This window comes from Cricetulus griseus, chromosome 6 (assembly GCF_003668045.3).
Source record: "Cricetulus griseus strain 17A/GY chromosome 6, alternate assembly CriGri-PICRH-1.0, whole genome shotgun sequence".
Classification (NCBI taxonomy): Eukaryota; Metazoa; Chordata; class Mammalia; order Rodentia; family Cricetidae; genus Cricetulus; species Cricetulus griseus.
Window position 1 is genome coordinate 89,854,849 of NC_048599.1, and position 25,053 is coordinate 89,879,901.

The 25,053-nt window shown below is 35.7% G+C and overlaps 3 protein-coding genes across 3 annotated transcripts; all 3 read right to left on the bottom strand.

Moving 5' to 3' along the window:
• Positions 1 to 11: 11 nt before the first annotated feature.
• LOC100758000 (olfactory receptor 9G4-like) lies at positions 12 to 2,505 on the bottom strand. The gene has a single exon (XM_035446053.1). The coding sequence runs from the start codon at positions 2,161 to 2,163 to the stop codon at positions 1,225 to 1,227; it is 939 nt and encodes a 312-aa protein (XP_035301944.1). The 5' UTR covers positions 2,164 to 2,505; the 3' UTR covers positions 12 to 1,224.
• Positions 2,506 to 10,717: 8,212 nt separating this feature from the next.
• On the bottom strand, positions 10,718 to 23,684 carry LOC100757426 (olfactory receptor 1013). Its single transcript, XM_035446055.1, has 2 exons — positions 23,567 to 23,684; positions 10,718 to 12,061 (listed from the first exon to the last, which is right to left on the bottom strand). Exon 2 carries the CDS (start codon positions 12,018 to 12,020, stop codon positions 11,085 to 11,087), a length of 936 nt encoding a protein of 311 aa, XP_035301946.1. The 5' UTR covers positions 12,021 to 12,061; positions 23,567 to 23,684; the 3' UTR covers positions 10,718 to 11,084.
• LOC118237611 (olfactory receptor 1013) lies at positions 20,325 to 23,699 on the bottom strand. Its single transcript, XM_035446057.1, has 2 exons — positions 23,567 to 23,699; positions 20,325 to 21,542 (listed from the first exon to the last, which is right to left on the bottom strand). Exon 2 carries the CDS (start codon positions 21,523 to 21,525, stop codon positions 20,608 to 20,610), a length of 918 nt encoding a protein of 305 aa, XP_035301948.1. The 5' UTR covers positions 21,526 to 21,542; positions 23,567 to 23,699; the 3' UTR covers positions 20,325 to 20,607.
• Positions 23,700 to 25,053: the final 1,354 nt, after the last annotated feature.

Here is a 25,053-nt window from a genome sequence, read left to right on the forward strand (position 1 = left end):
TGTGCAATCCAGGTCTATTACAAAGAGTAGTACGGTCTAATACTTCATTTCTAAAATACCAACTGAAAATTAACTGTATAGCATAATTAGGTCATTCTCACAACACCAATTTTCTTTCAAATAATGAAGTTCCAACGTTGAGTTTTAGGCTCTTCACTTGCAAAGTATATGATTTTGAATATTTCAATTACAATGTTAAAAGGAATAACTAAAATATCGACTGAAACTCTCAATTATGACAAACATTTAACTGTGAGTTGACATAAAATACCTGGAGAAAGAAAACAATCATAGGGTCAGAACACAGCTGAATATTTGTTACCTTATATATGCCTTTTCTGTTTAATTATAATATTTTATTTCAATGGGACTTATATTAAAGTAAATCATAAATATTAGAATTTATAATCTTAGGTTAAAGTAAGAAACTAAAATGTGTTTTTGGTCTCAGGTTTAGAATATTTTATTTTTTAGTACTTAGTTAAAAACTTTTTTTACTTTGAATTATACATATGTTGTCTGGGTTTGAGTGTGGGTATATACACCTTTTTTACATGTGGTTATATAGGCCAGAGGTATCAGATGTACCTGAAGCTTAAGTTATAGGCAGTTGTGAACCACCTGTTGTGAGTACTGGCACTGACCTCTGGTCATCTGAAGGGACAATACATACTCTAATCTCTGAGCCATGTCTCCAGTACTTTATTGCTATTTAACCCAAAATATATCTTAAGAACATGTGTATTAATATCCTAGTGCAGAAAATGGAAGTTTTACACAATCAAGTTTTATCTGTTTAATTACAGTTATAGGAAGAATTTAAAAGACATCTTACTAAGAATACTAATATGTAAAACCTTGAACATTTTTTTTGCAATCTAACCATTTTGAATCATTTCTACATCTGATACAGTTCATGTACAAAACTTCATAGTCAAACTAACTGAGAGAAAACAATCGGACTCTTTTTATTTCATTCTTTTGCCATGGTCATCCCAACCAAAAAAGGGGATGTTATTGATTAACAATTGTATTGCAGATAGACTCATTATTATGTATTTGGAAAATTTTAAGTAGCAAGACTGTATTAATCATATTGAGAAGAAGGTTGTTAAGGCTTTCAATGCTATTACTGCATTGTTTCAACTTTAACTATGATAGAAATACACGCAAGCAAGTCTATAAGTGAGTTTTTAAATAGCCATGATACATAAAAGGCAGACTTCATGTTTGTTGTTGTATATTCTGTATCAACTTCTTAAAAGCTTCTTTAACATCTTTGTTTCTCAGGCTATATATGAAAGGGTTGAGTAATGGATTGATGATGTTGTAGAACATGGCAGCCACTTTGTCTCTCTGCAAGGAGTAGTTGGAGCTAGGCCTTGAGTACATGAAGAGCAAGGAGCCATAGAAAAGGGTGACAGAGACCAGGTGAGAGGCACAGGTAGAGAATGCCTTTCGTCTTCCTGAGGCTGAGTGGATCCTCAAGATAGCAAGGAGAATGTTGCAATAAGAAATGAGGATGGCAAGAATACTAGAGAGTACAGTGAAGCCCACCATGCTAGAAAGGATTTTCACGTAGACACGAGTGTCTGTACAGGACATTTTTACCAATGGAAGCACATCACAGAAAAAGTGATCAATAATATTTTTACCACAGAAACTTAACCTGAATGTGTTTGCAGTATGGGCTATAGCATTCAAAAACCCTCCTACATAGGACCCAGCCACTAGCCCAGTACAGAGAGAAGTTGACATGATGCTTGAATAAAGCAATGGACTACAAATTGCAGCATGGCGGTCATAGGCCATGGAAGCTAGCAGGTAGCACTCAGTATAGGCTGCTACACAAGAAAAGAAAAACTGAGCCCCACAACCGGCCAAGGAAATACTCTTATCTTCTGAGATACAATTGACCAAGATTTTAGGTATGTACACAGAATTATACCAGAAGTCCAAAAAAGATAGACCACCTATAAAAAAGTACATGGGCGTATGCAGCCTAGAATCAATACGGATTAAGATAATCAGGGTCATATTTCCTGACAAGGTCATGAAATAGATGGATAGAAATATTACAAATAGAATCATCTGCCAGTGGGGGTCTTCTGTGAAGCCCAGGAGGATGAATTCAGTAAGGATGGTGCGATTGTCCACCTCCATGTCCACAGACAGGAAAGTCAGGGTGGGGAATTGCAGGGAACCCACAGTTTAGAGATAATCCCAGTAAGAGATTTAGAGAAATCAGCAACCAACAATATTGGACCTGAATAACATGATGTGATGAAAACATAGATTAGTGATATAATCAATTTAAAAAGTAAGCAATGTATCCATCAAATCAACAAAGAAAAGAAGGTCTACAGATGTTTACTCTTTTAAATAATTACATGATATCAAAGCACTTTGGGGTTTCATGCTGTGACTATAGAAGATTCCTGGAGTCAGAGTAATAACCCAGGTTTTAAATTAGAAATTTCAAAGTTTAATTTCTGAACTACATCATTTGGGGACAGCCTCTTATCAAAAAAAAAAAAAGACACAGAAAGCTCATGAACATTACTTACATTTTTCTGCCGTGTGGTCAGACATGGTAAAAGAGGTTATACAAGAAAATACTCAATAACTGCATGTGGTAGTTAGTAATCATATTTAAAGGATGTATTAAATAAAATGTTGTATTCATTTTTAAAGTAAAAATTAAATACATGCATGAAAAATGACACCATTTAAATGTAATCAAAAAGACAGATAACTATCTAGAGTATAATTCTAATTTCTCTGCCACATGTACTGCTACAAAGAAATTAGACAGTTGCTATGAAATTTAAAACACTAAATCATCTTTCCATAAGCTAGGAACTGTGGTGATATTTTTATGAGCAGCAGGATATTGTAGTCTTCCAAATTATAAGTACAAAGAGAAATGCATATTTATTACTACTTTCCAAATATAACTCCAAGTCCCATTTCCCACCACTTTCATTCTTGCTTTAGCTTGTATAAGGGACAGGAGAAGCCTGTTGCACGTATTGATAGAAGGGAAGCACAGACTAATCAGGAAGCCCACAGTTATCAGCCTTGTCTGCTGAGCAGCTCAGTTCATAATGCAACTGAGAATCTCCTTGATCAAGTGTATCTTTACTAGTTTTCTTTAATGTACCTAACTGGAAATACAAACCACACTTAAGAGGAGCTCCACATCCAGCAGTAGACAGCCAGCATAAAATGAAGTCAAGGGTACTTTTGGAGATGTTTTGTCTCCTAATGCTTTGTTCAGATGTTTTTTTTTTCCTTGTCTTTTGCTCATCTGTTACTGTTTCTGATTTTGTGATTTTATAGGGTGTGTGTGTCTGTCTGTTGATATATGTATGTGTTTCCTGTGATTTCATTTTCTTTTTGCTTTTTTATATCTCCCTTTGTTTTATTCTGAATTTTTGCCCATTTTTTCTAATAAACTGATAAAAGGTGTAGAATCAGATTGCGAGGAGAAGAGATGAGGGAGGGGAAAAATTTTCAGAATACATGGGATGAAAAAATAATTTTCAAAAAGAAAGGCAAGTATGTTTCCCAAATGTTAACCCATTACCTCCAACAGAAGAGAATGGCTATGTCCTCCCTTCTCTTCACTGACACCATGCTAAATCTGACTAACATTTACTTCCTTAATTTCTGAAAACGTTTTAAAACTATTTATTTTAAAATCACCTTTTTCCACTTTGCGTTAGGTTGTATGGAAATATAAACATGATTGGTGTGTTTTTCACATTACAGATGCACAACATAAGGAAGAGTCTAGGTTTCAATGAGAGGACATCCAAAGGCTTAAAACCTTTGAATTTCATATCTACAAACATGAAAAAATGCTATTGAAAGTTAGAAGACAACCTTCAGTATAATGTTTTGTTTTTCCAAACTGTCTGAACACAAGCAAAAGTTTCAATGCACAAATGGAAGATTTTACTACAGTGTTTGAATTGAGTAAAATAATGCAACTGGTTAGTGCTTTATTCTTTCCCTTGGTGTTTACTACTGTAGTGTAGCACATAATATAGTTTCTAACAAATATTTCTACAGTAAACTGGTGTGCTATTGGCATTATATCTCATAACTATCTCCTGAAACTGATGTTTACTCCTAAACTATTATTCAAGGCAAAATTTACTGGCTGATAGACAATTCCACGCATAATGTACTATCCCATAACTAAAAAGAAAGAATAAAGGTAAAACTAAAGTTTCACTCTCAAGGTCTCTAACCCACCAGGAATTTTTAATCAATTGTAAGTTAAAATATGCCTGGGAAGCAAGAGGCATAAGAATTTCAGAACGTATCACACTAAGTCCTCCAACTGAGAATAATCTATCTGAATAAATCTTACTCCACATAGCATGACTTATGAAGATGTTACCCATAAGGAATGGCTTAAAGAATGATATTCATTAAGACATTTCTAGTCCCATAGCATCACTCTCCTACTTTCCTCATTGGAGCCCATTAATTTTAGTGGAATAAATGGGACATTCTGGCATTTTAAAACCAACACCAATATGAAAACATCATACCTTGGATGTCTGGGAAGCAAACTGCAAAACAATAACTAAATTCACAAGAATGGCACAGGTTCTGTCCTCTTAATTTCCCACAAGTAAATGAGAATATTCATGGTATGAGAAAATGTAGGGTTATAGATAAGGAACACTTGTCTCATTAAATGAGATTTGACTGAGAAGGAAGGAGTGCATTGTGATACAAAAAATACATTTAGAACCCACACAGACCTATGCTAATTATAACCAAGAACATAGACTGACTACCTTGCTTTGCTAAGCTTGGCTATCAATGCTTACCTTTATTTAGAAAGGCCAATTCCTAAATGTGAAACCTTTTACCTGCTCTCTGATGCATAGCCTGTGTCTATTGGACTCAATATACATATTTCCTCAACAGTCCTTTGAGACTTTACTCACATAACAGTACAGTAATATGTGCCTCTGCCTCCAAAGATTAATTAAAGTCCATCAGGAATTTGAGCTTACTGGGTTAATTAGGTTATGTTTAATTCATCAATACATTTTAAAAGTTGATGCAATAACTGTATGTATATAATCATTAAGTATGTCTGAAGACAGATTCTTACATTTTGGTAATTAAGCATGCCTTTCTTGGACTTATGTTCTTCTCAGTCTCTAGGCTACAAAACATTTTCTTGTCCATCAAGAAACCCAGATCCATTGGAAGAAAGTAAAAGGAAACAAAAATGGGAGGGAAGGGATAGAATGGGAGGGGAGAGGAGAGGAGAGGAGAAGAATAAAGGAAAACTTGAAAATAGAGAGTGAGCTTCTCAGAACAGAGAGGGGAAGAAGCTGATGTCCTGTTGCAGTGCTAGGGTGACCCTGAGAATTGGAGGACTTCATTGGGTTCCTCCCCTCCGAGGTTGGTGCTCCTCCGGGAACCCAGAGAAAAAAGTGAAGGAAAGACTGATGTGGTGGACTTTAGGGAGCCCCCATTGAGGGCCCTACCCTGCCTGGGGAGTGGAGAGTAGATGGGGTGGGGACAGGTAGGGGGGTGGGGGAGAGTTGGGGGGAGGGGAGGGAGAAGGAGAAGGAATTGACGTGTGAAGCAAGCTTGTTCCTAATTTGAACTAATAAAAAAAAATTACAAAAAAAAAGTCAGAGGGAATGGAGGACACCAGGAGAACATGACTCACTGAGTCAACTAAGCATGGGTACAAGATTCACAGAGATTGACACAGCAAGCACAGGGTCTGCATAGATCTGCACAAGGTCCTCTGCATCTTTGTTATGGCTTTTGGCTTGGTGTTTTTGTGGAACTCCTAACAGTGGGAACAGGTTTATCTTTGACCCTTTTGTCAGCTCTTGAGACATTTTTCCTTGTATTGGGTGGCTGTATTTGATGGCCATATGAGGACTTTTGCCTTGTCTTACTGTATCATGTTTTGTAGTGTTAAAAATAAAAAGAAGGGGAAAGAAGAGAAAAGGTTAGGGAAGAGCTAGAGAAGCTAGAGATAACTAAGGTACAACACACTCACATGTAGAGGTGACACACTGAAACCCATTAGCATGAGCTATTAACATTATTGAATAAAGATAACAGAAGAAGTAACCTGTTGAAAACTTGAAGTTAAATGTCTAATGTCTTAGTTAGGGTTTCTTTCTTGATAATAAAACACCATAACCAAAAGCAACATGAGGAGGAAATGGTATAACTCACCTTACAGCTAATCAGTCCATTACTGAGGGAAGCCAGGACAGGAACTCAGACCAAGACTGGGAAACAGGGAGCTGAAGCAGATCCCATTAAGGAGTGCTGCTAACTGAGTTGTTCCCTCCTGCTTTCTCAGCCTACTTTCTTTCTTTTCTTTTATTTATTTAATGTATTTGCGTCTTGACCACAGCTTCCCCTAATTCTTCTCCTCCAATTTCCCCGCAGCTGCCTCCACTCCACCTCCACCATCAATCCATTCCTCCTCTGCTTCTATGCAGAAAAGGGGGAGGCTTTCCAGGGCAATCAACAAAGGATGGCATATCAAGTTGCAATAAAACTAAGTACTTATCCTTGCCACCAATGTCCCTGGCCTACTGCTTGCTTCCTTGCCCCCCACAACAGCAGAAGACTTGCACCAAGCAGATCCAGGCCATACATCCTGTAACCTGCCTGCCATCCTGGATTCTGTCTCCTTTTACACTTCCCCAGGCCAACACCATCCCAGCTTGGCCCTGGCCCTGCTGCTGCAATGCCCTGACCTCAGCCCCAGTGGACTTTCACCACTGAGGTCTAAATAATACCAGCCACAATCTTTAAGTGACCCTCCTTCCTGTAATTAGCCCCCTCCCATCTCAGCACCAGCACCACTGTTGGACTCTGGCCTAACTCCAGAGGAATCTCACCACTCTGCTATAGCCCTCCCTCAATCTGCTTTCTGAAGACCCACATCACCACACAACGCCTCCTACCTCATTATCCTCCCTGTGACCAGCCCTTCCCCAGAGCTCCAGCATACTCTATAGGCCCAAACACAGCCCATACCAGTTGGAAGCACAGCCCAAACTGGGATCATCATGTAATTCAATCTTGTTTGTAATTCAAATATATAAAAAATAAAACCTAAAAAAAAAGCCACAGGAAGCTGAGAGAACACCAAATAGACTCAACCACACAAAAAAGTCCCCTTTCAACATAATAATCAAAACATTAAACATGCACAATAAAAAGAATATTAAATACTACAAAGGAAAAGGGCCAAGTACTATATAAAGTCAGCGTGATTTCTTATAACCCAGGAACACTTGTCCACAATGAAATAAGCCCTCCCACATTAGTCACTATTTAAGGTAATACACCACAGGCCAATCTGGTGGAGGCATTTTCTCAATAGAGGTCTCCTCTACTCTAATGACTCTGTCTTGTGTCAAGTTGACACAAAACTAAACACCCAAAACTATAAAAAAGATGAACTTTCATTGTTTAAACTAGCCAGTGTGGTTGCATTCAGAAAAAAATTGCATTTTGTGACCAACAGGAGGATTTTATTTTGTTGCAATCCCATTTTATAGGTAAAAAACATTTAAATTGGGAAATTTAAAAGGAAATGTTCTGTAAGTTTTTAATCAATTCATTTATAATATTGAAAAATGAAAGGGATTAACTCATAAAATGTTATTTTAGGAATAATTATTTCATCCAATAAGAATTTTCATGATGAGTCTTCTTTAGGATATAGACTTTTGAATTCTCACTGTCTCTGACATCATTCTTTTATTGATTTAAGTCTCCTTTTCTCTACTCTAGATAACTATTTATATTTACCCTTCTTCTTTACTTGAACTTTAGAGGGACTCTGAGGAGAGATATCTATTGAATGCATCTATTGTCAATATAACCTGTTATCTTTCAGTTACATCCAGTAAAGGAATAAAGTCCAGAAAAAAATATACATTTACTGGCTTCTTGGGCATTTTTGTGAGGTATGTTTATGTTGTCCTATTTACTACTTGCCTGTTTTCCAGGAGAGAAAACTCCCTATGCATAGTAGGTAACATTAAAGTGTTTATTACTTACAAGTAGAAAGAAAAGGGCAACAGTGGCCTGGGATTCCTTGCAAACATTTCTCACAGACTTAGCAGGTCCATGATGGATATATGGAATTTATTCTCTTATATCTGAAAGTCTGAAAGTAACTTGCCTGGAAAAATGTGTGTGTGTGTGTGTGTGTGTGTGTGTGTGTGTGTGTGTGTGTGTGTGTGTGTGTGTATGAATTATCTATGGCCAACTAGGCTAGAGCATTGAAGAACAGTTTGTTGTTCAATGCAAGTTCCAAAATGAATGGGATAATCCTTTCTTCTTCAGAGAACTGCATGTCCTGCATGTTTTATAGTTAGTCTTGAGAACCACAGGTAAGGAAGCAGGGGTGATTAAATGGGACAGGGAAAAGCCATCCTGAAATTTGTTTTGAAGTCACATTATATATTTTTTAATATTCCCCCTTCTGATGAGTAGACCAAAAACCTTAAAAGTTTATTGATGGAGAATTTTCTCTGTCTAGCCCAGTCCCATTTGCCCAGTTTCTCTCCACCGACCGGGTCCTCACACCAGCATATAAGATAACCACTCAGACATAATATATATTTGTAATTGTTTGGCCAATGGGTTAGGTTCTTGTTCTTATAAATTAACCCACTTCTACTAATCTGTATATCACCACATTACTGTAGCTTACCAGTGATGCCCTGGTATCTTGTCTCCCTGGTGACTACATTGCATCTCCTCAACTCTACCTTCTCTTTCTTTCTACCTCTGTTCACATTTCTCTCCTGGCTTTACTCTGCTTAGCCATTGGCTGAAACATTAACCAATAAAAGCAACACATATTTGAAGCATACAGAAGAATATTGCTGAAGAGCTAAATGTCCCAGGTGGGTGTTCTTGATTCCTTAACTGTACACTATTTTGAATAATTTAATTCACTGTTGATGATGATTTGATAACCACATATATTAATCTCATTTATAGACTTATATACTATAGATACAGACCATAGTGATAACATAAAATATGTGTCTTCCTCTTGAGTTTTTCACAATTCCAGTCATAAGATAGTACATGCGTTATAGAAATAAAAATAATTCAAAAGAGAAAGAAAATGTCTGATCAGATTACTACCCAAATATTTCAAAGTACATTACATAATGCATAATAAAAGGGATAACTAACACAGAATTTGAAATACTAATGAAATATCTTTCATACTTGTTAGAATAGCTGAAATTTAAAAGACAAAGTAAAGAAGTGCTGGTGGGGGTGGATGAAGGGGAGGGAGGCCCAATAAACCAGTGATGGAAACATAAGTTATAATCATTATGACAGTGTGAAGATTCCTCAAAATATTAAAATGGACTACCATTTTATGAGCTCAACAACCTCACTTTTGACTACATGTCCAGTGTAAATAAAATCTATATATCAATGGATATATATTTTGTATTTATTTCAGTGTCATCAGAAGAATGCAGGTATGAAAAAATCCTGTGCCTACAAAGTATGTTATGTAGGCACTATACACACACACTTAAACTTTGTAAAAAACAGTAAGTCTTGCCATTTTTATCAATAAGGATGGCACTGGGGGATTTGTGTCATATGAATTTGTCTGGATGCAAAAAATATACATACTGCATGAACTCAGATATGTATGGGGTAAAATAAGTAAGACAATGTCTAGATTATAGTAGTAATTTGTGGTACTTGTCATGACTGGATACATTTGTAGACAAAGTAATAATAAGTCTTACAAGATGAAAAACTTTGCAATGTGTTTAGCATAAAACATGTTAAATGAATACCAGCTTAAATTGTTGAAATGGGCTTGGTGGATTATAAATTTTCTCACAAGAAGCATAAATAACATATAAAGTGATGGGCATATGAATTAACTTCATAATAATATATTCACATTATATATCATAACATTGTATTATTTACTATAAGGGTATACAACTGTAGATATAAAATATATTAAATAAAGTTCAGTAAAATTACACAGGTTCTCAAATTCTTATTTAACACCATATTAAACTATAATAATGCCAATTAAAAAATAACAATACTATATCACTTATTGTGAAGACTATTTATATATATAATAATATGTTCATATTTATATATATAAATAATATGTTCATATATATATATATGAACATATTATTTATATCAGAGAATACAGGGGAAAAACAAGTACACAGCAATAGTTTTTGAAAAAAATATTTTTTACAAACATTTTGATTTTACAAAATTTTTACCAAGATTGGCCTCAATGCTTCTTCAACATGTTTACTTTTCACATTAGAACCATCACAGTATGGAACATAGATTACTTTACAACAATTATGTTGCAAAGATTATGAGTGATAGGGATCAAATGAAACAAATGAACCATAGTACAATACGGCAGAAAACAGGTAAGATCCAAATGTAGAAAAATCATTAGGGACACCTACAGTGAATTGGTCTAGAAATATAGTAAGTCTATTCTGTAAGAAGAGCCAATCTAACTTTAGTTCAAGGAAAACAGACTAGAATCTGTAATTTTATGAAGATAGAAGAGTCTTTAGGAGAGCAAGTCTTTTGATTATTTGTTTTGACTCAGGAATACCATAAAAATTAATTCAAATACCAAATTATATATGTTTTGGTTTTGAATGTTATCTCATGAATTTTTCTAATTTTTAAAATTGGATAATATGAACTGTCCTTCTCAAAAGTGTATTTAGGATCTCCAAATTCAAGATCCTCCATGAAAGGACTCACCCTATCTGGGGAGCAGAAAAGGGTTTGGATAGGGGGTTGGTGCCAGGCAGGGGAGGAGGGGAGGAAGAGGGAACTGGGAGTGGCATGTAAATGAAGCTTGTTTCTAATTTAAATAAAAATAAATAAATACAAAAAGAGTGTATTTAGGAAAGCTAATACAAGAACTCATGACCATAGCAGGCAGTGGTGGAAGCACTACTATACATACAATTTACCAATCAAACTCATGTTTGCTCCTCTGCAGAAGATGATCATGATTATTTGAACAATTTATTCAGAGCCTCTTTCACATCCTTATTCCTCAGGCTGTAGATCAAGGGATTCAACATGGGGAAAACCACTGTGTAAAAGGTTGAAACAATTTTGTCCCTATCCAAAGAGTAGCTGGACCGGGGACGAGCATAAATGTAGAGAATGGAGCCATAATACAAGGTCACAGAAATGAGGTGGGAAGAGCAGGTGGAGAAGGCCTTGAGTCGGCCCTGAGTGGAGCGGATCCTCAAGATCGTGGCAATAATGAAGAGATAAGAGGCCAGGATAAACACAATGGGGATGATGACATTGGAAGCCAAGAGGAAGAACAACACAGACTGGAAGCTGCCCTTCTTGCCACAGGCCAGCTTCACCAGGGGTGGGATATCACAGAAAAAGTCATCAATTACATTGTCACTGCAGAAAGTCAAGGAAAAGGTGTCTTTGGTGATGATAAAAGAGTTAATTAAACCACCCAGATATGATGCTGCCACAAAAAATGCACATAGCTTTAAGGACATGGATTGTGAATAAAGCAGAGGCTTTGAGATGGCCATATAACGATCATAAGCCATGGCAGCCAAAAGGTAACATTCAGTGTATCCAAGTCCAGCAGAGAAGAAGAACTGAGCCACACAGCCAGCAAAGGAGATGCTCTTGTCTTCAGAGATGCAGGTCACCAAAATCTTTGGAGTGTAGACTGTGGACAATCCAAGATCCAGAAAAGACAGATTCCCAATAAAGAAATACATGGGTGTGTGGAGCCGGAAGTCATTGCAGATCAAGACAATCAGGGTGCTGTTTCCTAACACAGTTATTGCATACACGGTGAGAAAAATCACAAACAGGACTAGCTGCATCACAGGGTCTGTTGTGAATCCCACCAGGATAAATTCAACGACTGTATTATTATATTTTTCCATGGCACTAGGAAATCTCATCTAGGGCTAGATGAAATGAGAATTCAGCTTGAAACAGGAGGCTGAATAAATGGAAAATACATTCAATAAATAAAGCTTCAAAAATATTGAGTAACCTGTATACATAAATAGTCAAATGGAAGTGGAGGTGGAGTTACTATTAGAGAACTTTAGGGAGGGAAAACAGTAAGCTGGCTATAGTGAATGAGAAAATCTATTTTCAATAAAGGAAAAATAGAAGAAATATGAATTCAGTGATATTTGAGACACTCAATTAAATAAAAAACATTTTGATTGGATAGGATTTGGGTTGTTTCTTAATTATAAAATTGCTACCAAATACTGGTGGATAGCTCATTTGCTAAGGTGTTTGCATTGTAAGCATGAAGATGTCAGGATGATACCAAGAAACTATTTTAAAAACAAAGGAGACATTTTGGTGCATACTTGTTATCCCAGTACTAAAGAGGCCAAGGCAAAAGGATCCCTCTGTTTCACTGCACCCAGCATAGCCTACTTGATGGATTCCAGGCCAGTAAGGGACACAGTCTAGAAAAAACAAGCTAGATTTCTCTGAGGAACATTAAGAGTCGCCCTCTGACTCCCACACATGCACACGTGTGCACATGCACCCATTTCCACAACACATACTCAGAAACATGCATACAAAAAATAAAATAAAAACAATTAGAAGAGGTTGGAGTATGAAATAAGGTATAAAATATGTGTGTCCTAAGACAGTCTTTATATTTAAGATACCTTATTTGCACACATTAATATTATTTTATTGATACTCAATTTGCACTTGTGTCCTGTACTACATTTCATGAACCCCATAGGACTACATTTGGAAAAAGGATGAAATTCAAGAAAGTAAAGTTGATTCTCTAGTTTGAATAGATAAGTGCCTTGATGAGAAGAAAATCTAGCCCCTCTATATCCCTATCCGGAACCCTCTCTCCCTTTCTCTCCTTTCTTCCCTACTTCCTTCCCTCTATCTCTCTTTCTCTCAAATGGACACTTCTAACTTGTTAAATGGATCTCATTAAAAATAACCATCTATCCACCCTAATCTTGGACTTCCTTCAACCTGTAAAACTCTGAAAAAATATAGTATATCATTGAAGACACCACTGCATGGCATCCTGTTATCACAACCCAAGCACAAGATAACATTATCTTCATTTTGCATGTATAGGGACAGATGTCAACTACATCAAGCTGATATCAACAAAAAAAGTAGGATTTATACTTAAGATTGTTAGAAGACAGAGCCTAAACTCTACATTATATCAAGCAAATATGGAATACTAAGGTCTCATTTGTTTCCCCATACCTCCATTATGGAATTCAAAGAGAAGAAAAACATAGTAAAAGTTCCTGCTTTCATCTATAGGGATCATTATCCCAGGTCTGTCCTGCAAGGCTCAGCTTTTCATCAGATCTCCTCTAGTGACAGCAATGGACACACGTGACTCATCTTCCAAAAACTTTTTCAATATGTTGTCTTTGCTATCATTTTTAACTTTTACTGTAGGCCAAGTGCTATGCTTTGTACTTAACAATTAATTTAATCATTATTTTCCTATACTGATCTATGGCTGAAGAATATCTCTCCTGGCACATAGTATTAAAATGTAAGAACTAAAACAGAGTGTTCTAGTGTGTCTTACTCCAGTCCAATGAGGATACTATGAATGCCAAAAATTCTTGTAAAGAAGCTTGGAGATTCCTGGAGTCACAAGTCGAAGCTGGAGCAGGACTGAGAACACTAAATTAGACTAAAAATGCTCTCTGCTCCTTCTGCTATGGTAAATTACGCCAAGGCATCTCCAGCCATGGCAATCACGCTCCAACTTTTTAAGAGATCTGCTGTTCCTCAGATCTTGAAGAGCTAAGCAAAAACTCTAGGTTCCAGATCTCTCAGCCAAGTTCTCAGATCTCCTGAGACCAGCTGGTAATCTAGCAAGATGGGAGAGGGAACTTCTAAGATGAAGTACTCAAGGAAACAGTTTGCAGGCTGCATTTGCCCCAGAGAATAGGAACAACTATTTACACAGGATCACTGGATCTGTCGCTTAAACGGCCTTAAATATCAAAGTACTTTCACTGGATGCCCATTCTGCTTAGAATTTATTTTAGCCCTTAAGATTGCTCATGAATATGTGATATGAAGGGAGATGAAGAGGTAAGCAGGTTGATCTCGGGATACCACCCTTCACTCCCCAAAAGCTTTTACTTTCTTTCCATGTTTTTCTTTTCTTCTGTAGAACACTCAACAAATAACCAGCCACAAAACTACTAAATCATCTAGTTTGCTGTCTCTCATTAAAGAGGATACCAATCCCAGAAGGGCATGTTTCATTAATTGGTTTTTCACTGCTCTCTGTCGTGTGTCTTTCACAAAGTCCATGAATCACATTTCCTGAGAGGATGACTAAATACACTGAAGAAGAATTTCAATCAAATCCACATTGCAGTACTTTCAATTAATGCTATAAGCCCAAATTCATTGTTTCTTTTTCCATATCTATTGTCATAGCAAATATATGAGTATTCTGTATTCTTCAGAAATACATACCAGATAATTGAAAGAGTAACTTACAGAATTCAGATGACCACCTTAAGGAGAGGAATTGATTTTTTCAAATTCATGGTGCTTATGAAGCTCTTGTTGAGCATCACACCATCTGAAGAACTGTTAGTTTTCTACTTCAGAGGTGGCCACAATGAGACCAGGAAAATCAAACATAGCTCTGGGAATGAAAAAGACTTTTCAAAATCCCAGGTCTTACTCTATCACTCAGTTAACCTTTTATGCATTATTTAACTCCCTTATGTTTTAATCATCTCACTTGTAAAGTAAAAATGATCATTTCAACAGCAGCATTTCAATAGCAGCATAGGTAGGGTTGTTGTAAATTTTGAAAAATAACATAAAACTTTTGTCTCAACAGTTTTTGAGATCTTTTTTCATTTTTTTCTTTCTGTTTTGAAGAGATGGAATGAATATGAAGTTAGGGGGAGAATCTTAGAGGAGTTGACAAAGGAAAATATTATCAAAATATCTTTTGTGAAAAAATTAAGACCATAAAATATATGATCAAAAGCAATTAGTACATTTAAAAATTCCCTAATGAAGAACCAAAGGTAGCTGATGGCTTCTTGGAAAGGGAGAGTCAATTTTCTTCAGGAATATGGCCCCTGTTAGGTTATCTGTGTGTGGACCCACACTCATGCACATGTGGGTAGTACTAAATGGACTCAAGTGAGTTATTTTTTACTGACATAAAAGTAGGAGGGGTATAGGGTGGGAGGGTTTGAGAGGAAAGGGAGAAGTTTGGGGTATGTATGATCAAGACAAATTGTATATACATATGAAACTGTCAAAGAATGAATAAAATATTTTAAAAGATGAATAAAAGCAAGCAAAACCAAACAAAGCCTAGTTACTGAAAAAATCAGCACAAGGGAGACATTCATTAGCAGCCTCTAATTCAAAGGCAAGGCAGCACATGATGTGGCTGATGCAAAACTCTCTGTGATTCCCACCCCAAGATGGTAAAATTCACTAAGTAGTAGTTCATGAAATCTCCTCTCACTCAAGTAGCCTGAGATAGTCTGACAAAAACTGACTCTACACACTATTGAGAGAAATATAGTGGTATTGTCCATTATTATAAAGATGGCCGAAGTTTTATTTTGTAGGCTTGTTAAGATTTAATGAACTGATGTGTGTGCCAAAAGAGCATGTTACTAGTAGTTATATAATTTTGGAAGACAGCACATTCTCCTCTTCCAGGGGATGTGTGGTCAGACAGCCCTAGGCAAAATTCTGATATTAACTGTTATTTTGAAAACCTAATTAATCCTCATGAGAAGCAATTTCCTTATCTGTAATATAATGCAATTTTCCTCTGTATTTATGTATTTCCTCCAATTTATGGGTATTTTTAATTTATGCACTGTATTTAAAAATATCAAATGCACAATAGATACTATGTTTTGAAGCTAGTATGTTGGTTCATATCATATAACTTACTATAAAACTAATATTATAATACTTATTCAAAAGCAAATATTGAATTTTTTCCATTCTTCCCTTTGCTCTTATTCTCTCTATTCAGTCCTATACTATGATCCAAACACATTTTATTAATAACTTCAAATTTGTCATACTCATGAGCACCCACATCTTCTTTCATAACTTATTTCTGACATTTATTTGATTGGCTTATGCATAAATTGTGAACTATGGTAGGGGGAAGTGACTTTAAGAATCTAAGCAGTCTATATCTCAGCAATAAAAGACATTCAAAACCACAACAAAAACATAGGGAATAAAACATCAACTATTTAATTGTGCTTTTCTTAAGGTTTCCTTAGTAGCATCTAGTCAGAATTGTCCTCAACTATGTATCAAGTCCCAAACCAACTGAGCCTGCACAAACTCCTGTCCCAATATGATTGAAGAAGTTGGGAAGGAAGAAAGAAAGGAAGGAAGGGAGAGAGGGAGGGAGAGAGGGAGGGAGGGAGGGAGAGAGGGAGGGAGGGAAGTGTGGGTAGAAAGGGAGTTAGGAAAAAGGGAGGGAAGGAAAGAGGATAGAAATAAAGAATGGAAAGAGATAACTCTCTTCTGGCCAACCATATTGAAAGGCTATGTCAAGCCTGACAGAGATATCTATTGTCTAGCATTCTTTCAAAACCACTCATGTCTTCTTGCCTTCTGAAAAACAAAATTAAACTAAAAGAAATTTAAATATTTTATAATTCCCTCTGAATCTGAGTTTAGAAACACTAGCCTATTGCCTAGTAGAGTGTATGAGAGAGGCTACTCAGCTGAGCTCCATGCTAAGTGGATCTTAAAACATCATCCTATCATTTTAAAGCCAATTATACTTTTCTATCTATTCCCTTCACATAAATAATCCTACATCACCTCAAATAGAGAGAATTAAATGCCTTTTTATCTTACAAAGTTTACAACCTGCTACAGAATGATGGAGGCATATGAATAAAAGGCTTTGTCATTTCTCCTGCAACAGAAAGCAAATAATTATTGAGTCATTGTGAAAGCAGAATAAAATTTACAAGGCTCTAATGATATACACCATGCTACTTACCAAACTTAAAGAATTTATTTCCTTCTAATTCTCCAAAATTTAACCAGCTAGTTCTAGGATCTTTTATATCAGATATTTAATCCCAGGAGACTCACATATGAAACTCCTTGTGGACTGGTAGCCTGAGGAATAACAAAGCAATGAAGCCAAATGTGTGTTGAAGTTGGGTCTATCTCAGTAAGACTCAGAAGTTCCCAATTGATGGATGTATTCAGTCACATTCTCTCTCTCTCTCTCTCTCTCTCTCTCTCTCTCTCTCTCTCTCTCTCTCTCTCTCTCTCTCTCCGTGTGTGTGTGTGTGTGTGTGTGTGTGTGTGTGTGTGTGTGTGTGTCTTCTTTTTCTTTGTCCTTTGTCATCCTCCTTTCACTCTTCTCTCCTCTCACCTTGTGGGCCTAGAGATAGATAGTCAAATTCTGTGGCCAAAAATTAAGCTATCCCAGTATACTCTCTATTTCCTATATTCCCTTCATAATGTTGTACATTATTAAATCATCATTAACTTGTCTATTGCAAGCAGACATTTCATTCCAAGAAGGACTCACAAAGATGAAATAATTATTATAAAGAGGGTGCCTAGAAATTGTACATTTACAACAAGTCATGTACCAAACCTATGGCCAGTAACATTACATCATGAACTACAAGTGGATTGCAGGGTACTGAGTCCAACTGTTGTGGTATGGAATGTAACTATGACAGACAGTATGGGCTATGAAAAGAATGGGGTCTTCATGTCTGTGATTCCTGTAGCTGGGAGGTAGAAACAGAATTTCACTTCAAGGCCAACTTTAGGCTTATAGGGAGTCTCGTTTGGGAGAGATAAGAAAATTTTCTATCATTACACTAAGAATTTGGAAATAACAGGAAGTAGGAATTTATTTTCCATTTAATATCATATCAAATCATCCTATTATACTGCCACTTACTATTTAAATATATTATTTAAATTAAATTAAATTAAATTTAAATTAGTTAAATTTAAATATATTAAATAGTAATATTTAAATATTTAAAACATAAAATATAGTTTTAAAATAATAGGACTAGATACACTACTTAATGGTCAGAGAGCCTATGAAGGTGATTGCTCCTACATCTCACTAAATCTAGCAAATAACCCACTGTTCTCTTGATAGGTTTCTGTGTCATGAGCCACAGATTAGAGATCCTTTAGGAATAGAGTAGATAGAAGTAACTATGGACTATTTTCTTATAACAAGAAATTTGATTTGTTCTTGAATGAAGACTATCCAATGTGATTATGTCATTATGTGGAAATGCAATCACATTTTATTCTTGTAACTAAGCTAGCCACTGAAACCACAGACTGAAAAGGAATTAAGTCCCCTTTATCTCCATCAAACAGAAATGCATTTTGTCTAGTAAAACTTTTTCCTATTAAACTCCCTTAGAGTCTCCTTTATATGACCTTTTTACATTAACTGGGAAATGAAGTCTGATTTACCTGGCTGTAAAATAAAGAATTTAATCAGAGTGGAAATATATATATATATATATATATATATATATATATATATATATATATGGGGGTGTCCTTAAAACTTTTATTATTATGCAAATAAGTTCATCTGGTCAGAGATCTAAAACAAAGGTGCCCATTCTCAAGACTAAATGACCAACACAAACTAGATGTGATATGAATGGAGAGAAAGCTCAAAGTTTGGATTGCAAGAAGTGGGGTAGAAAATGCATCAATGTGTTTTTCAAAATCAGTCCACTTTTTGCAAAATTACTTGTACAATCTTGTATATATTTCTAGAATATTGGTGAACTGTGACCCAGAAGACAAACAAATTTTCTTTGCTAGCTGTGGAAATCAGCTGTTTTCTCTAGGTGGTAGCCTACACAAATACTGCCTGCTTGTAGCCATAGTATGTGAATTTTCATTTATTTATATATTGTTCCCACTTCTGTGTGAACACAGCAATCAACACGAAGTACAAGGCAGCATAAATACTTTTCATGACCAAATTTATATTTACAAACAGCAGATGGAAGTTTCTGTCCCACCCCATCCTGCAGCCCCAAATAAACACACAGAGGCTCATATTAATTATAAACTGCTTGGCCTATTGCAGGGTTTATTACTAACAAACTCTTAAACTTAAATTAACCCATAGTTCTTATCTATGTTTATCCATGTGGCTTGGTACTTTTTCTCAGAAGTAAGGCATTCTCATCTTGCTTTTCCTCTGCCTTTCCTCTTCCCAGAATTCTCCTAGTCTGGTATGCCCACCTGTACTTGCTGACTAAGTACTGGCCAATCAGCATTTTTCTAAACCAATATGTTTTACTAAACAAATATTTACAGTGAACAAGAACATTATCCCACATCATTCTGCCTTTTTTCTTTTTAAAACAAGAACCCACAACCCTAAGACTATCTATTAGAATAAAAGTCATATATTGATATAGACAAAGAAAATGAAACAAAATTTGTAAGATTCAACAAGAACTCATTTTCTTTTATTTCATATTTCTGTGTGCCATTGTTATATGAGGTTGGTATATGTTATATGTGTATGGTATATATGCATGATTGTGTAGTGACTGTGTTCATGCCTTCATATGCAGGGCATGAGATGTGCTCCTCTACCAATTGCACTTAATTATGTGGAGACAGGGTCTCTTGATTACCTAGAACATTTGAGCAATGATGGCTGTTTAGTGAGCTGTTGGTATCCACCTGGCTCAATATATATATATATATATATATATATATATATATATATATATATATATCCCTTCACCACATAGAAATCTGCACCAATTGCACACAACCTTTATTCTTGAATTCAAAGTTCACTTTCTACTTTAGTTAACATATAACAATTGTACAAAGTGGTTTAGTCATGAGATGACCACAGATATGTAAAATTTACCTTGACCATATATATATATGACCATATATATATATATATATATATATATATATATATATATATATATATCTTCTGTTACTATTTCTCTGCTTACTTTCTCTGTCTCTATTCTTCTCCCAATTGTCCCACTTTAGCAACCATACTCTTTATTTATTTCCTAGCTTCCAAAAAAAATGAGAGATACATAAGTATTTTTGTTCTGGTGTGACTAGTTTATTCCTTTTAATAATTCTCTCTAGTTCCACTCTTTTTCCTACAAAAAATGTTTCATTCCATTCCTTCTTATAATTGAGTAAAAAGCTACCATGTACACATTATAATTTTTCTATATACCTGTAGAAAGATACCTGGAATAATTCCATAACCAAGCTATTGTTAATATTATTGTGATAAGCATGAATGCACAGGAATCTTTATATTAATCTGGTTTGAACTGTTTGTGTATACACCCAGAAGTCATATGGCTGAATTGCATGGATCTTTATCTTAATTTATAGCACTGTGATTAGCAGCATCTTTCCTGGAACATGAGTAGTCTGATTAAATATTTTCTGTGCATCTTACAAGGAAATTATCTTGATTTACTTGAGAAGTTTATTCAGAGCCTCTTTCACATCCTTATTCCTCAGGCTGTAGATCAAGGGATTCAACATAGGGAAAACCACTGTGTAAAAGGTTGAAACAATTTTGTCCCTATCCAAAGAGTAGCTGGACCGGGGACGAGCATAAATGTAGAGAATGGAGCCATAGTACAAGGTCACAGAAATGAGGTGGGAAGAGCAGGTGGAGAAGGCCTTGAGTCGGCCCTGAGTGGAGCGGATCCTTAAGATCGTGGCAATAATGAAGAGATAAGAGGCCAGGATAAACACAATGGGGATGATGACATTGGAAGCCAAGAGGAAGAACAACACAGACTGGAAGCTGCCCTTCTTGCCACAGGCCAGCTTCACCAGGGGTGGGATATCACAGAAAAAGTCATCAATTACATTGTCACTGCAGAAAGTCAAGGAAAAGGTGTCTTTGGTGATGATAACAGAGTTAATGAAGCCACCAAGATATGAAGCTGCCACTAAAAATGCACATAGCTTTAAGGACATGGCTTGTGAATAAAACAGAGGCTTTGCGATGGCTACATAACGATCATAAGCCATGGCAGCCAAAAGGTAACACTCAGTGTAGTCCAGTGCAGCAGAGAAGAAGAACTGAGCCACACAGCCAGCAAAGGAGATGCTCTTGTCTTCAGAGATACAGGTTGCTAGGATCTTTGGTGTGTAGACAGAAGACAACCCAAGATCTAGGAATGACAGGTTTCCAATGAAGAAATACATGGGTGTGTGGAGCCTGGAGTCATTGCAGATCAACACAATTAGGAAGCTATTTCCCAGCAAAGTCAATGTGTATACAACAAGAAACACTGCAAACAAGACCTTCTGCAGCACAGGGTCTGTTGTGAATCCCAACATGATGAACTCACTGATTGTATTATTCTCCTGCTCCATGGATGTAAGGAATGTAACTTAAGGGGAGAGAAAATGAAGTTTCAGATTAAATTGTTATACTAAATAAATGAAAAATTTTGAATAAATAAATGTCATGAAAATGTATTTAATGAAATTTTTAGTGAATTTATAACCACGTAGCTTAATTCAAATGATAGAAATAAAAAAGCAATTTAACTTAAATAAATGATTCTGGATTGTTACATATTATACTTTAGTTCATAATATGAAGAACTCATAATTTGCAGAATAGTGTTCATTGGATTATCTAATAATTATAAAATATCTGATGCATTCTGCTTACCAAGTAGATCTCCAGTTCTTAATTATTTCAACCAAATAACCTTGTAATTTCAAACAGATAGGAGATGGTCCCTGAACATTCTAGTTATATAATACTTATATTTTCCACACACCAAGTGAATTCAGACAAGCATACTCTTTGACTATCCTTTCAGCTATTATTCTATCATTTAAATATAGATGTTACTTGTAACTTCGGTTTGTAAATTTGGTATCAAGAATATCTACTTTCAGCTTGGAGAGATTGCTCACTCAGTAAAGTGTTTGTCATGCAAGAATGAGAACTCAGGTTCTTAAGTTATATATAAAATTCTGTGCACAGAGTCACATATCTGTAATACCAGTGATAGGCAGGTAAAGATAAGAGAATCCATTTTTTTTACTCAGTAGTTAGTCTTGTTGAGTTAGTGAGCTCCTGTATTAGTGAAAAATCCTGTCTCAAAAAATACATCTGGTATCCACACTCCATTGCACATGCATGTATGAACACAGGGGAGCATACACACACACACACACACACACACACACACACACACACACACACTCACACACACCATCTATTTTCTTATTTTCTCAGCTCCTTACATAATTTTAAAGCCACAGCAATGGAATCAAATTTACTAATGTCAAAATCTTGTTCAATAAAATATTTTGCTGACACATCTTGCAGGTTAAAAACAAATTTTAACCTATGTAGCATTTAGTGGAACACATTTATTAAGCATTGAATACATGAAAGACACTATTCTAAAGAGTGTTCCACCAAGCTATCAAAATAATGTTATGAATTAAATGTGTTTATTTCCATGTTCCAAAGTGATTATTTCTGAATAACTGGTTCAAGGTCCTAGTATTCAAAGCAGAAAGAGAGGCGCGAGTCAAAACTAGTCCTCCAAAACTGCCCATCTAAGAGAATTTCTAGTTTCCAGATGTTCTAGGCACCAAGGAAAAGATAAAAAAAGAAATCAGGCATGGGCCTTTACATATAATGGGGATATGTTAGTGATATAAATAAAACCTTTGTAAACAAGTGCTACAGAATGGGTTAGAATCACTACCATTTTTGACTGTAGGGTGTCAAGTTAGAACATACTCAGTTCAGCAACACAAGTGCACACACACACACACACACACACACACACACACACACACACACACACACAAAACCCATGCAAGTGTTTACAGAGTTTGCCATCCAATAACAGACCAGTGAGGCTTAGCAGTAATTTCATGTTAAAGGTTAAAATTTCCCTTCATGGAGATGTTACTCTAGCCAACCTTAATTAGACATCATGGCAACTTCACAGCTATGGCAAGCTGCTGTCTGGCGTTCCTTTCAAAACCACCTTATCTTCTGATACTTGTGAAAATATAAGCTGAAATAACTGAAGCTTTTCATTGTTTTAGCAGGAGCATAAAAATATCCCATTCTGTCATCCACCAAGGATTGGGAGGTATCCACTGCAGGGCACAGCCTTGGAAACGCCTTCTCAGAGGACACTCCTTTAGTGGGAAGTGAATTACATAGCTCTGTTCTCTTCCTTCACTTAACATACAAAGTAGCCTTTCTCATCACCAACAGAAGAGAAGTTAAAACTTTTATTTTGCTTCAGAAGTTTCATAAATTTCTATGCAGTAATGAATGAAGATGTAAAACAAGGTTTTGTAGATCACTGGCTATAACAGAATGCAAATATATAGAAATATTATGGGAATAAGACAAAACATATTTACTTACCACTGATACCTGTAGAATAAGACTTAACAAATTTTCAGCAGACACTTCATTCCAGCATTCAGATAAGCTACTTCCAGATCTTTATAACAGCCTTTGTTCCCATAGGTTTTACATTCACGGAATTCCTCATGGTTTTGCAGCTTGGGGAAATGACAAGCAAGTCAATTATTCAAGAGTCCATTGATGATGTTAGTTTAATTTTATTTACTAAGATAAAGAAAGATATAGATTAGGGGGTAGGTTCCTCAGCAATGGATCTATTCAATTGTAATCTCTATTCATTCTGTATTGCTGTAGTGAATTCAAACAAATGCATATAATTATTTACATATTTAAGCATATATTTGTGTATATCTATATTTTTATATGTAGATATTTGAATATTTATGCATATGTGCTTGGTAATACATATAATGTGGTATAGATATGCAAATTGATCTGAATCAATGGCCATCTTATTCTATGTTCCAAGAGATTTACCCTTTAGAGTGCTACCAGGGGTTGTCTCATTAGGTCTTCCCACCTCTCCCTTTCCTTCACTCTCTCTCTCAGCCTATCTCCAGAAACCAAATTTTTCTTTGGATCAGAACAACTGAAGGGCCACAATACTCTAGAATCTTACTGGAAACCTCACAATTTGTAAAAGCTCTCTAGTTTTATTTTTTTAATTATGAAAACATCCACCCACACACTTCAGTCTTTCTAGAAACAAATTCATTCACCATAATTTTCATATAAATCCACCTTTGCTAAAATAATTTCCATCCATATGACATTTTGATCAGTTTTTAATGCCATGGAGACATAATTGTATTTTAAAAAATGAATTTACTATCTGTTGTAAGACTCTTCTCCCCAGGGGAGGGAGGACAAAGGAATGTCTGTCTCCTTTTCATATGATCACATTGACAAACCAAAGTTCAGTCAAAGTTCAACCTGAAGAACAAATGAGTCTGTTGGGATTACTTAGAGACAATTGGTACAGAGTTACCTCTGCATAAGATTTCTAATCTAAATTAATGCATATCAACAGAGGTAATTCTCAGTATCTTTCATGGATCTTTTGTATCATAATGATGCATTTAAAATAAGTTTTATGATACTAAGTTACAAAGTTCATATACCTCATTTCTCCCCAATACAAGCTTCTGCACATAATCATCAAAAATGTGGGGAAAATTGCATTTGAGTGGTATCTTCATGGACTCCTTCTAGGAATATTATCATCACTTATAAACCAGACAGAACTATGACCAATTTAGTAAATCCATTAAATAAGATTTTATTAAAAAGCTGTTACAGAGACATATAATCGGTGGAAGTTCTAAGAAGAAGAGTTAAGTACTCAGCTGGAAATGGGACATCATTTTCACAACTACCACCTCCCTGACAGGACTCAGGAACTGTCACGGAAGAGGAGGCAGAAGGAAAGCAAGAATTGTAGGATAAAGATGAGTGTCGCAAGTGGTAGACTCTGTATGTGACAG

Coding starts and splice junctions, on each gene's coding strand:
- LOC100758000 (XM_035446053.1), bottom strand. CDS start 2,163: ATGGAGGTGGACAATCGCACCATCCTTACTGAATTCATCCTCCTGGGC.
- LOC100757426 (XM_035446055.1), bottom strand. CDS start 12,020: ATGAGATTTCCTAGTGCCATGGAAAAATATAATAATACAGTCGTTGAA.
- LOC118237611 (XM_035446057.1), bottom strand. CDS start 21,525: ATGGAGCAGGAGAATAATACAATCAGTGAGTTCATCATGTTGGGATTC.